This window comes from Aythya fuligula, chromosome 15 (genome assembly GCF_009819795.1).
Source record: "Aythya fuligula isolate bAytFul2 chromosome 15, bAytFul2.pri, whole genome shotgun sequence".
Classification (NCBI taxonomy): domain Eukaryota; kingdom Metazoa; phylum Chordata; class Aves; order Anseriformes; family Anatidae; genus Aythya; species Aythya fuligula.
This window is the reverse complement of record NC_045573.1, coordinates 16,882,289-16,895,634: the sequence shown is the minus strand read 5'-3', so window position 1 is coordinate 16,895,634 and position 13,346 is coordinate 16,882,289. Positions and strand designations below refer to the sequence as shown.

Here is a 13,346-nt window from a genome sequence, read left to right as displayed (position 1 = left end):
TGAAGTTACTTGCTCATTTTGTGTATGAAAATGATTAGTTCCTTTAGATGTAGAGTAAAAGGTTCTGAACCATTTATATATGTTGTGTTGTAAGAGCTGTGAAGTTATCTATACCAGTCTTCTACAGGCAAAGACATAAATACTCATACTGTATCTCATTTCCTCTAAGATAAATATGAATATTGCCATTTGGTGTAACCAACCCCTCAAATTCTAAACACAACAGGGAGCAGAAAAAACCATTTAAAGCCGCATAGGTTTCTTGTAGCCAGAATTAGTTGTCCTAGTTATGGTATTACCTTTAGTAAGTTATTCCAAAATACTTTCCCCAAGTGTAAAAGAGGATGTGCAGATATTGTGTGAATCTTTTTCGATCTACAGATTTCCCAGCAGCCACACATTAAATATATACTCTAAAATAGCAAACAGCTGCACCGCAGCCAAAACAATGATTTTGTACAACAAGCCAAGTGATTATCCCTGGTTAAGCACTGATATGAAGAAATCCTTTACTACATGTATGTTATACCATCACTGCTTTGATCAGGGAGAGAAGTAAAATCTGACACGCCTTCTCAGGCAACTTTGTGCATCCTGGACAGAAACAAGGGTGCATGAACTGCATTTGTATGCATGATATTTCCTCTTGGTGGCTCAGGCTTCTTGAATACATGTCAATATGTGTCAATTGCTCAGAATAAGTCTGATGGTGCTTGAGAGCCTATATAGCACTAGGCAGTCAAGCAGTAAATACGCTATTGCTTTGATGAGGTGACCTGCAACTTGGTCAGAGATACAACTGCTCTCTTTGAGAAAATCCTTCAAAATACAGAAAATCCTTGGAGTTTTTCAGGACACAATTCCCAGGTGGAAGAAGGAGGGAGGTGAAAGAGGATACCAGGTGACAGAAACCCTACTGGTATTCTGATTGTGGAGATGAGGAACAATGTAAGATGTTAGGTAGAACACTGTCATGGAGAAAATTAATTTTATTCACATAAATCTTACCAAAACTATCTTCCACTTGCTTCTCCTGCTGATCTTTGAGCACATATTCTGCTAATTCAGCTACCAAAAAAAGAAAAAAAGGAACACAGTAACATCATAGTAAATTGCACAGCAAAACTATTGTAGGTTTACTTCATTAACAGAATTCTCCAGTATAAGTGAAATTAAAGAGTTAAAATAATTTTTTCTTGTAAATCGTTGCTCAGGAAACAAAGAACATGAGAAAGAAGAAGTGGAGACAGGAAGTGTTAAGCAGAAGGATCCATTAATAGAGAGATTTTCCCCTGACAACCACAAACTGTTGCGCATGTTTCCTCACAACTCACAGGTTTAGGTACCACGTAGTGGTAACAACTTACTATGCATGAGGACACTTGAATATATGCCACCACTTTAGAGCAAAAGTAGAATTTGTAAGAAATAGATATATCAAGTAAGTAGAAAATAATGACCATGTTGACACCAAGCACTTAAAAAAAAAGTTTTCATACCTATTCTAGCATAAGCTTCTCTGGCATTGGAAGAGGGATACAACTCATCCCCATTTTCATCATTTTCCACTGTACACAGGAAATCCATACTATTCAACTGATCATAGTTGCTGGCATCAATTTCAGAATCTAGAATGAGAAAGGAGTTAGCATTGGGTTCAATGGATACCATAGCCAAAGAAAAATAACAGAAAGCAGGACATGCAGAAAAGGCAGATTTAGTGCTTCAGCATACAGCTTTGGCTTTTTGGTACATGTTGGCTACCTAAGAACAGAACTGAACTCTCAGTAAACTTAGTTACCCAGAAATCAACACTTTTGTTAAACTCTGAGGATCCACCTCTCCTAGTAAATAAAAATGTTTCAGAACCCATTCCATGACACTATGGCCTATAGACATGGCCTGGACTCATCCATACTATTAAACCTCTTTAGTCTTCAGTATGTGGTGATACCATTCAAATTCCCTCTTCAGGGTATTTCTGGGTCCATGCTAGCCACAGCTCTGCAGCTAGAAATTGCCTGGGAAAATACCAGTTGGCCAAGACAAAAAGCATGTCGAACTATATTAGCACCTTAACAATGGAGATGTCCTACTTTCCATAACCTGGGCAATGTCTTGACACTGCTTAATTTATCCATGTCTTCTCAGACAATGGGAAGGCTCAGAAGTATTCAAATCAATGAAACATCTTTGGTGTAGTAAGAGTTAGTCCTTTATCCCTATTTCAACCTACTTTCAGTCCCTGAGCAAGTGAGGCCATGGCAGTGCAGAAAAACTCCTGCAGAGATGTTAGTAATAGAAGTTGAGAGAGCAAAACTCAAACTGGAAAATAATTAATTACGTAGATGATTCCAGATTCTGGTGCTCAGTTTTGCATTGGTTTGCACATGCACCTGCTGACACTGGTCACTCAGGAAAGCAACAAGGATGTGAAATGATATCACTCTAATTTGGTAACTTTTTATGCCTATGTGACACATAACTATAGACTTCATATCTGGTATACACTAACTTGTGTTCTTCTTTTATTGCCACTCTCAACCCATAGTCCAGCTCATTTTTTCAAATAAGCTCAGCTATTGCTCCACAACACAGTCAGCAGCATAGACACACTCTCATACCTTTATGCCAACAAACTCAGGAAGAATAGAACATTCCATAATGCCCACACCAGGTCAGGAGCAGAATTTGAAAGCCAAAGCCAACCTTCCAACCTGCTTAGCTGTAGCAACTTGTATGTAAGGAACTGCCACCTTTCCACCCTGGTCTTTCTGCTTTCTCCGTCACAGAATAAAGAAATTATTGGTTTGTGCTCTCAAAAGCTGTAAAACAGCATCTGCTAATGCACATCTATTGTGTTGGTGCCTTAGGATCTCAGCTGGAAATGAAATGAAATAGTTTGCTTGCAGTTAGCTTGCTGGCTTGGCTTCCTATTATCATAGAAAGGGATCTTTAAAGATCACGGTTTAACTTTTAGGTCGTCCTCTGTGGAACTATGAGTTGGACTAAAGGATCCTTGTGGGTCCCTTCCAATTGGAATATTGTATGATTCTATGATCACCCAGTTCCAACCCTTGCCATGGGCAGGGATACCTCCCACTGGCCTTGAACACTGCCAGGGATGGGGCATCCACAGCTTCTCTGTGCCTCACTACCAGTGCCTCACTACCCTCATATGAAGATATAATTTCTTCATTATATCTAATCTATATCTACTCTCTTCTAGTTTAAAACTGTTTCCCCTTGTTGCATAACTACACACACCGGCAAAGAGTCTCTACCGATCTTTCTTGTAGGCTCCCTTTATATTTTGGAAGGCTGCTATAAGGTCTCCCCAGAGCCTTCTCTTCTCTAGGCTAAAAAATAGCCCTCAGATCATCTTTGTCACCCTCCTCTGGACCCACTAACAGTCCTGTGTTTTACTTGTGCTGGGGACACCAGATCTGAACACAGTACTCCAGGTGGGATCTCACAAGGGTGGAGCAAAGGTGGAGAATCCCCTCCCTCAACCTTCTGGCCACACTTTTTTGATGCAGCCCAAGATTCGATTGACTTTCTGGGCTGCAAGTACACATTGCTAGCTCAAGTGAAGTTTTTAATCCACCAATACTCCCAAGTATCTCTCCACAGGGAAGCTCTCCATCCATTCATCCCCCAGTCTGTACTGATGGTTGAAATCGCCCCAACTGGGGTGCAGCACCTTGTGCTTGGCTTTAAATACATGGTAATTTATGGAAGGAGTCCCTATTTTATATATAGATAGTCACAAAGTTATCATATTGTAAAACCAAGTGTCTGTTGCATTTAGTCCAGCCACCATGATAACTGCCATTAGATGGCTACTTAATCCAGAGGAGATGGCAATGAATTACAGCATGACAGCTAAACTATTCAAGGGCTTTTTAGTGTATTACTAACCTGCAAACAAGTCACCCTCTTCATTTCCAGATGGCTTAGGGTCTAAGAGAGTAAACAGATGCACTGGATCGATGTCACTGTGCAGCAAATCAAGATAGCCATTTTCACACACCAATGCTGAATCCATGATTTGTCTCTTGCTGTCTGAAATCAAATCACAATACAATTAGCTATGATAAAAGTCAACACTTCTGTCAACCAGAATTACAAGTCTGCTGCTGTGGCTTTCTGTTGACCACAAGGCATTAAAATCTTAATGCTGTGGAACTGGTACTGATAAAAAAACCCTGAGTTGAGTTTTAACCCTGAATTACTTAAAATCCAGTTTGCAGTGAGACCTTTCAATTTTTTACCCAAATCAGGGGAGTGGGATACTGCAGTCTGACCATCTGGGCCTAAAGCTCCTGGGAATAAATTATAACTTCTGTAAATTCATCAGTATATAAGTGGTGCAAGCACAGACTCAGCAGGTACTGGGGGAATGAGAAGACTGCTGTGAAGATGATGAAAGAAGAATCCCATTCTGTACTGGTATGACAATTTCTTCTTAGGGCCAGCAGCTTCTGTCTGGGATGCTATATCCCAGTTCCTGAGACCTGCAGGTAGCACTAGGAGACATCTCCTCAGCACAGCAAAGAACAGTAAAAGATTGAACAGCTGCTTCATAGAATTCTTCCCTAGACCTTATGGCTGATTGTGTATGGTCAACTTGAGAATTCACTTCTGGTAACAGGGCATTCACTGCAACTGTGGAATTTACCACAGTTATTTTAAAATCCATTTTCTTTCCAAACTTACCAATATCTGTTGGCACCAGACAAAAAATTATTCATACTACATACATCTCCAGAACTCATGTGAGTACTTACTCATGAGCTAAGAATTGCTATAGTGTTTCAGAGTACCACACAGAACCCAGACAATTCTCACTGCTCTAACATGCTCCCTGCTGCAGCCACCAGTGTTTATATGGGCTAAGAACTGCTTAGGTTGCTGCAGCTATATTTTTTGATAAAGTTTCTCTCTTCCTCCACTTCATTTTCTTCTATTACTTCCAATTACTGCAGGAGGCACCAGAATAAATTCAAACACTCCTGGATATTCCGTAAGTAGTGTAATAACTGTACATGTTGATTATTCATCATCTTTATCAAACTATTTCCAAAACAAATATTGGCTTTTCAGTATTTACAGATCCTTGATATGAATGCTACCTGGGCTGATGATCCCAGTCATTAACTCCACCATAATACCCAGATGCCAATGTGAAATGGACAATGGGCAAATTTTCCAGTCGGTATTCTGTTAAAATGGCCACAAACTGCAACCATGCGAAGCTTCAGATTGGCATCAACAACCATGTTTTGCAATGAAGGATACTTATAATACATCTCTCAAATATTCTGCCATTAGCAGAATGCCACTGATGTCCCTGGTTGCACACATCTACTTTGCCAAGGTGGCAAATGTGGAGCAACCTGCTGGACCATCAAGCCTACCTGCAACAGCAAAAATAAATGCAGCTCTGACAAAAGGAAGCAGGCAGACCTAGTCACACTGCCACCATCTGCTTTGTTATGAACTTATCCTAATTCCTCTCACAGCCCTGTGTGGGGTTGTCCCTTTGTAGAGCTTGGAATTTGACCTCTCTGCATCCTGCCAGAGAAGACATCAGAATCTAGAGCCAAACCTTAGGACGGGCAGTGGACATAGTGAGGCCCCACTTGTAGGAGTGACCTACAGTAAGGTAGTTCCCCTTTTTCATGTTGTGTGGCCTCGTTATGTTACCAACATCACAAAATTTTGATGTTATTGCCTGCCCTGCTATAAACGGAAAGCAGAAGTTGACAAACCTTTGTGAGAACCAGGAATGTGGGAAATTTTCAATTTGCTGCTGTATTTTACATTGCCATGTTCTGTGTTGAATTAACAGAAGATCTAAACACAGTCAGGCCTTTCAGAATACCAGGTTTCCACACTGTGAATAACGCTGTTGAAGCATTACCTCTGATTCAATGTGATTTTGGGGTTAGAGACAGAGAACTAATTAGCAGAAGCTCGTAAGTTACATGGTCCTGGGTGACCTGCTCCAGGTGGCCCTGCCTGAGTAGCAGGGTTGGAGCAGATGACCTCCAGAGATCCTCTCCAACCTTAACCATTCTGTGATCCTGTGAAGCTGTAAAGGGAATGCAAGACAAACAAATTCATTACTCCTTCCAAGTTCAGCAATTAGTAAAGTGCTTGATTACAGCAGTTGAAGAAAAGGGTAAGTCCTATGGATAAAGACTACATAGACCTTCTTAGTCTTCATGGAAATTGAAAGTTTTATTTAACTCATAATCATAAGAGCTTTTGTTATTTTAAAGCTTTCTTTCTATGCCATTTCCATGTGATTAAATATATAAGTAATGCACAATATTTTGCATTACAAGGTCAAGGAGTCAGGAAGCAGCCAAGAGGAATTCTAGAGATTTCCACCAGCTAGACAGGTGAAAATTAAAAACTAAGAGGTACTATAACCCAGCAGCACAGGAATGAGAAAAAGGTAGCCTTCTACCTAGGGAAGAATGAAGACTGCTACTCTTTTAAAAATGAAAAACTTAAATATTTCTCTTTTTTGCTTCTGTTTACCTTTTTTTTTTTTTTTCCTTCATTGCATTGGGCTTGACATAAATGTACACACAGCTGCCTTTCTATTGACTACACTGGATTTTGGATGCTGTAATTTTTTTCTTTAGCTGAACCAAGAAATTCTTATTAGCAGCTGTGCTGCTGTGTTAAAATGATGGTGGGACCACTAGTAGCACTTTGTCCAAGGCTGCAGGGAAAAAGAAAGGAGTTTAGGAAAGATTTCTACATAACGGGAGTGACAGAGGCAAACGGGATTGTGCCCCAGGGACAGGGAGTGTTTGGCTGCAGGTTGGAACTAAAGCACAGAAAACGAAACCTGACATTACTAAGCATGTTTACAACAGCAATTGCTTTCCCATTGCTTCCCCTTTTTTTTCTCACTGCATCCTACTGAATCCAGCAGCCCACTGTCTGAGACCACAGGGGAATATGTTCTCTATCTTTCAGACACTTTCTTGGTTGTTTCCTACACAATTCTAATTTAGCTTACTGATAATACAGTCCCTTTGGGGTGCCATGCAATGCTGCCAAAATGTGTATATGGCACACTTTCACATCACAGGACTAAAAAGTGTCACTGTAGTCCCTGTGAATTGAGGTTTGAGCATCGTAGTCCCTGTGTTAGAGCTGTGACTGCTGCTCTCAGTCAGCTCTTGGGGGAACAACAGAGACCTTGCATCACCTGGGATGCCAGTGCTCTCATTTGCGGTCAGCATCTGTGCACAAAGTGGAAGTACTGGGTGGAGTTAGACAGGAAGAACTTCCCAATGTATTTCCAGGCCTTTCAGAAAGTTCAATCCTTTGTTGCATGGACCCTTGTTAAAACTATTTTTTGTGTCTTTAAATATTGAAGTGAAACCTCCTTCCCGCAGCAGTCTATATATACACTCCAGCTCCATCATTATATGCAACAGACCCGTGTTCCCTTTGCATTACCTCTACAATGATTCAGCACATAGCTGTTACAGAAGGGTTTCTACACAGGATACACTTGTGTTAATGCTGTATTCTGCTCATACAGCACAATATGATTCATTTGCAAGACTCTTGGTGGTTTTTGTTCAGTGCTATTTCAGAGCACAAGCAAAACCATAAGAATTAACAATGCTGGAAAAGTAGTAAAAGAAATAGTGAGCATCGCCACACTAGGACAAAGAATCCAGTTGAAGAAGCAGTAGGTGTTCACTTAAACACAGACAAATCTTGAGAGTTAGATGGGGCATTTTAGATTTCAAAAGATAAAGGGAATGATTGTGATTTATCATTTGGCCCCAATAATTTGACACCAAATAATGAATTCTGCTACTAACTAAAACCAAATGGTAATTAAGAGAAAGGAGAAGGTTTATACAAAGGCAATAATGTCAAGTTTTCTCCAAAAAGGTGGTAGATACTTCTGAAGAGATTGTTAGGGGGGTTCCTTTCCCTAACTCTGTTGACAGCTGAACTAACGGGTAAGAAAGCATTCTTCCCACGAGTATAGACATTAAGAAAAAATAATAATAATAAAAAAGTAATTTCAGGAACAGAGGAAACCCCCCTGCAATTTAATTTTTATACTAGTTCAGGAAGCTGAGGGTAATTCCTAGCAGGACAGTAGTAGTGCCAGGTAAATCACACATTTCATAACTGGAGGATGACATAACATTACTACTCCAAATCTTAGGTTACAGAAAGATGAGAGAGTGGGACTGTCATAAAGACAGGAGGTTAAAACAAAATCACACAAATATTACTTTAAAAATGTTATTATGTGCTACACTTAGGATGAATCTGAGTTAAGCAAGGTGACAGAAAAAATAAGCACTATCGAACTATCTAAATATACATTTCAGTGAAACACTGTTACTTAGAGCTAAAAGCTCAATAACATCAGCCACAACTTTCAAGACTTTTTTCTTTTTTTCTTTTAACAACTTTCTCCTGATCTGCTCTATTTCTCTGCACCCCTTGAGGGTTACTGTGCCTGTGTGGTCCATAACCCACAACAGAAACCAGCAGGCAGGGTCATGGTTCCTGGGTTTTGCTCCACGTGGTGTTTTGGGGTGATGCTCTCTGGGATATGGGCAGGTCATCAGCAGCACAAGTCCCCTCCATGCTACAATAGCTGTCTCTCCTCTCCCCATGTCCATCGCCAGCAATTCCTCTGCTCCACAAGCAACAGCTTTTTCTTTCAGAGAAGGTCTGATCTTAAACTGTGGATATCAGTGCTCAAACTATATTTAGCTTTGAGAGTTTGGGTTTCTGTTTCAGATCTGTGAAAAAGCTATGTCTGAAAGCATGTTCATCTTTTCCTGTTGTATGACATGATTTAATAAAAGACACTACTTTTACCTACAGAATGTACTTGGCCCATGCAGTATTGTTACTTTCCATGGGTTTTATAGTCTGAAATGAAAGAATACAGGTGATGCCAGAAAAAAAAAAAAAAAAAAAAAAAAAAAAAAAAAACAGCACTATATCCTGTCTTATTCCCCTTTGTCTCCTTTAGGTGAGTTTAAAGAAGTTAGAAAAGTGTAAATATTAAGTAGAAGGATTTTCTGCCTTTCAATGAACTTTGCTGTATGGTGACCAATACAAATTAAAAACAAAACCCAACCAGACAAAAAACAAAAGTCCTGCCTGGGAGATAGCCCAAAGCAGGCAGACTGATCATGCGCTGTCCTGCAGGTGCCATAGCTGGGAAAATATTCAAGAGCAGAATCTGCCTTCTGAAGCCAGCATTGCCTCTGGTGTCACAGCTGTGCTCATCTTGCCCACCTCAGCAGCGAGGTGATATAAAGTGGTACAGTAGACACCTTGCCTTCTTTTGTCAGACCAACTACCTTTGCATTCAGAGACTTTTTTCAAGACAGAACCTCAGCCCTCCTAAATCAGAAAATTTTCCTGCCAGAGCTCTAAGACTGGAAACAAGCCATATTTTACTAATGCTCCACGGTTTCACTTTCAATACAAGCAAAATCTGTACAAAGAACAAGTGCATTCCTCTCAAAATCTGAAAGAAATTATAACAAGCTTTCAAGCAATTAACAGGGCTGGGCACAAAACAAAATCGCAAACAAAATGAAAAGTCTCCAAAACTTCACCCACTCAAATGCAGACTTCATCCCACAAATACTTCAGGACCAGATACTGACACACCGCTGTTACCAATACTCACAGCATCTATAAGATAGATTTACCATGACAAAAGCACAGCATTCAAGAATTGAGGAAAAACTGACCTTAGGAAAGCAGACGGTTCCTGTTCCTTCACTCCGGATTCAGCACCAGAAAAACAGGAGAACTGCTGTCACTGTTTAGGGCTCACAGAAAGTAACAGCAGAAAGGAGGAAATGAGCCAGGCCAGTCACAGCAGAAATGCTAGAGGCTTAAGGGGAATTCCAAAGAGGAAAACTAAGAAGAAGCTCGCTTCTGGCAGCCCCTGTAGAATAAACGTGGGTAACCTGTCGCTAGCCACAGTTAAGAAGAGCCTGTGCTTCTTACTCCATAGGAGCGGAATGATTTATTCGGATGGAAATTGGATGGGTGTCAATGGTAACAATTTTCAGTGCCCTTCAGAATGCTCTTTGTGGTTTTATTCTGGTTCAAACCTGTCCTAAAGTCACGCTGTTAAACAGTCCATCAGTAAGAATAAAGCAAGCAGCATGCAAACACTCTTACCTTGCAGCTTCGTGTGCTCAAACAAAAATGAAAGTACCTTTCACACATTCATAAGCTCTGCCAACTCAGAATTGGTTTGCTCTCTTCTGCAAGTGTTTTTTGCCATTGGTCCAAAATGACGTACAATATTCTGTGAAATGTAAAGCTTGTCTGGCTTACATATGCTGTTCAGAGTTTGCTGGTATCAACATGCGGCAGACAACATTTATTCATTTAATGAATCTCAGACTGAGTCACACCTTTGCAGTGCCTATTTGGCTTAAGACACCTCCTTTTGAAAGCCAACTTACCTAATGAGTGTTCCTACCATGATACTTACAGCTGCTTCTGTGTGTCTCTGCAACCCAGTTTTCCTACTATTTTGTTGTTGTTGTTTTTACTATGCATAGACCTACACAAATTAGAAAATACTTATGATTCTATTCTCAAATGATCAAATATTTCTTCTAGTATTATTCCACCATCAACAGTTTATAACAAAATTCCGAAGTATGAAGAGGGAAGGAAGTGGGATTTGACGAAGTCAATGTCTTCCTAGACTCGTGAGGTAAAATTTTGATCAGCCACTTGGTAACACTGGATTCTGCACAAGGCAGCATGTCCTACCAACAAAGTGGCTGTTGACCTAAGCTTTCTCCCTTTGCAGAGGAGCTCCACTTCCACCAGCTTCCATGGAAACATGCTCACAAGAGGTGATGTTTCCTTCCTGGGAGCAGCTGATCATAACACAAATTTTGCATGGAATACCCCGACAACAGATAATTGTTAACCCTGTTCACAGCACAACGCCACAAGTTATAAGCTCCTTTACCAACCCTGCAGCCAGATTTCTTTATCAGCTTCTGAGTCTGTAATCCCATGAGGTAAGCGATTTACTTCATGGACGACAGTTTGGGGAACAAAAGAGTTCAGCTGTTTACTGTGACTCCAGTTCACACAAACTACAGTAAGCAGTGGTTGTCCACTTTTTGCACAACAACCACAGCTGATTAGAAACAGCAGAAATGAATGGATGGAGCAAATCAGAATACTGTTTCATCTAGTGGACTAGTCTATAATGATGGTCTTAGAGTGTAAAGCAGACTGGAAAACAGGAGGCTATGAGAGCCAAGAACTAACTGGCTGAACTCCTCAGATGACCATCATCTTCTGTGCTTCAGTTTTTGCTGATTCAAAACAAAGAAACACTGCCCTACGGCAAAAGGAACAAGCAGAATATACCAATAGGTATTGAAAGCACCACAAAACTGATGTCAATGATGCACTTTGCAAGAGAAGGACAGCTGGGGCTTTCTCACCCAGAAATTTTAAACATCCTTTTCAAGTAAGAGAAACATCTGCAAAACTACTAAGTAGTAGTAGATAAACCTGATGGTATCAGTCTGTTCCTGACCCTAGCTGACTTTGCAGAGTGAAACGGTCATTGAACATGTCTGAAAGTGAACAAATTGGAAAAGGAAAGTTAAAAAAAAATTTGCTTCAGGGGAAGGCTAATACAGTTTGAGCCTCTTTGCGATAAATTTGTCTTTGAAACCACTTTTTTTAAGTTCATCTCCATACTACAAAATCTAGAGAACAGTGACAACGATTGAACATGTGATGGAGGAAGACTAATGCTTCTTCTGATGCACTCTGGTTTCCCTCTGTTGTGTCTCAAATTCAAGCTTTATGAGAGAGGCACAGAGCCAGGCACAACAGCATCAAGCTCTTTGAATGGAGATTTCAGTTCCTACCATTACAAAAATGAGGAGTGGCTATCTTTATGTACACATCACGGATGTAATTAAAAACAGAAAACAAACTCTATATACCCTCAGTTTAAGTGCCACTAGCTATGATATTCTACATTTAAATATAATTTGTTGGCATTAATTTGACTGTAAGAACAGCACTAAGGTCTTCTGGTTAAGTATTTTTCCTCTCATGAATTATCTTAAGTTTTTCATTAGCACTTCTTCTTGTACTTTCAGCAATACCATGAGAAATAATGCCCAATGCTGTATTTTAGGAGAGGAAAAAGTTTGCACCCACAATGACGTCCGAAGTCCTTCCATCAGATTTACAGGATTATCTGGGTATTCTATTAAGTATTCTTTTATTCTCTTTTCTGAGTTGCTTGGTTTCATAAAAGTACATCTTAATACAATGATTTAAGCTGGGGTTCTGTTGTTTCACATAAAATGGACCATGTTAGGATTGTCCCAGAACTACTCCTGTTCTTCATTACATACAACATTAATTTGTTGTATGTAAATTACATACATTATAAGGTCTCAATTTTTATGTCGCCTACTGCCCACTAAGAATCTCAGATTTCTTGAACCCAGCTTCATAAGTCTTTAAGGGCTTCCTGTCCTTAAGTTTGCAGAAGTCTGTTATAGACATTGTAATTTTTGTGCTTATAGACACCTGGAACTTGCAACAGAGTGCATTCCCCCCAGTACATGCTTGACAAATATAAGGGATTTCCCCACATCAGTTGTCAGGATGAACAAATCATCAAGAACAAATGCTGCTCAGACTATCAATGGCTAGGATGTCAGCTGAGAAAAATTGATCTTAGCATAGTCTCCTTAATCTATTTTGCATTTTGTGTTCTGCAAAAGATGGCAAAGAATAAGTCTTATTATGGCGTGACTATGTAAAGGGATATATGGGTGCTACCCCAAATGGGTGGATCTGCTTTAGCTGCTGTTGAATTACATTCTTTGCTTTTCTCTTCCTTACCTGCTCTCCACTGATGCACTTTGCACTATGTCACAATACAATCTCAATATGCAATAAACAAAAGTAAATCTTTAACAATGCAAAAAAGAAAAAGCTGATTTACCAGACATGTGCTTGGTTCCTGTTGGCTCATTATCTATGATGTTTTGAGGTCTACTGCCACAGAGGTTTAAACAAGAGTGGGGAATCAAAGTGTTCCAATACATGTCCCATTTCTCCACAAATGTCAGAGAAATCTTCCTTGCAAGGTCCTCTCTGTCTTTTTCATGGAGCAAGGCCTGATGGTACTCCTTGGATATCACATGTTCTTTCAGCATGAGGTTAAGCAATGCATGGTCATCAGAAGCTGTAGCACCTGAAAGAATCTTCCTTATTCTAGGCAGGATCTCCTTAAAAAGATTCAT

The 13,346-nt window shown here is 40.0% G+C and overlaps 1 protein-coding gene across 1 annotated transcript in view; it reads right to left on the bottom strand.

The window, feature by feature from the left end:
• Nucleotides 1-13,346, bottom strand: part of CIITA (class II major histocompatibility complex transactivator) — a 32,908-nt gene extending 19,562 nt beyond the window's left edge. Inside the window, exons 1-4 of the mRNA XM_032197798.1 lie at nucleotides 13,046-13,346; nucleotides 3,922-4,065; nucleotides 1,500-1,628; nucleotides 1,009-1,068 (exon numbers count right to left, since the gene is read on the bottom strand). Of these exons, the coding sequence (XP_032053689.1) occupies nucleotides 1,009-1,068; nucleotides 1,500-1,628; nucleotides 3,922-4,065; nucleotides 13,046-13,346 (634 nt within the window). The remainder of the gene's footprint in view (nucleotides 1-1,008; nucleotides 1,069-1,499; nucleotides 1,629-3,921; nucleotides 4,066-13,045) is intronic.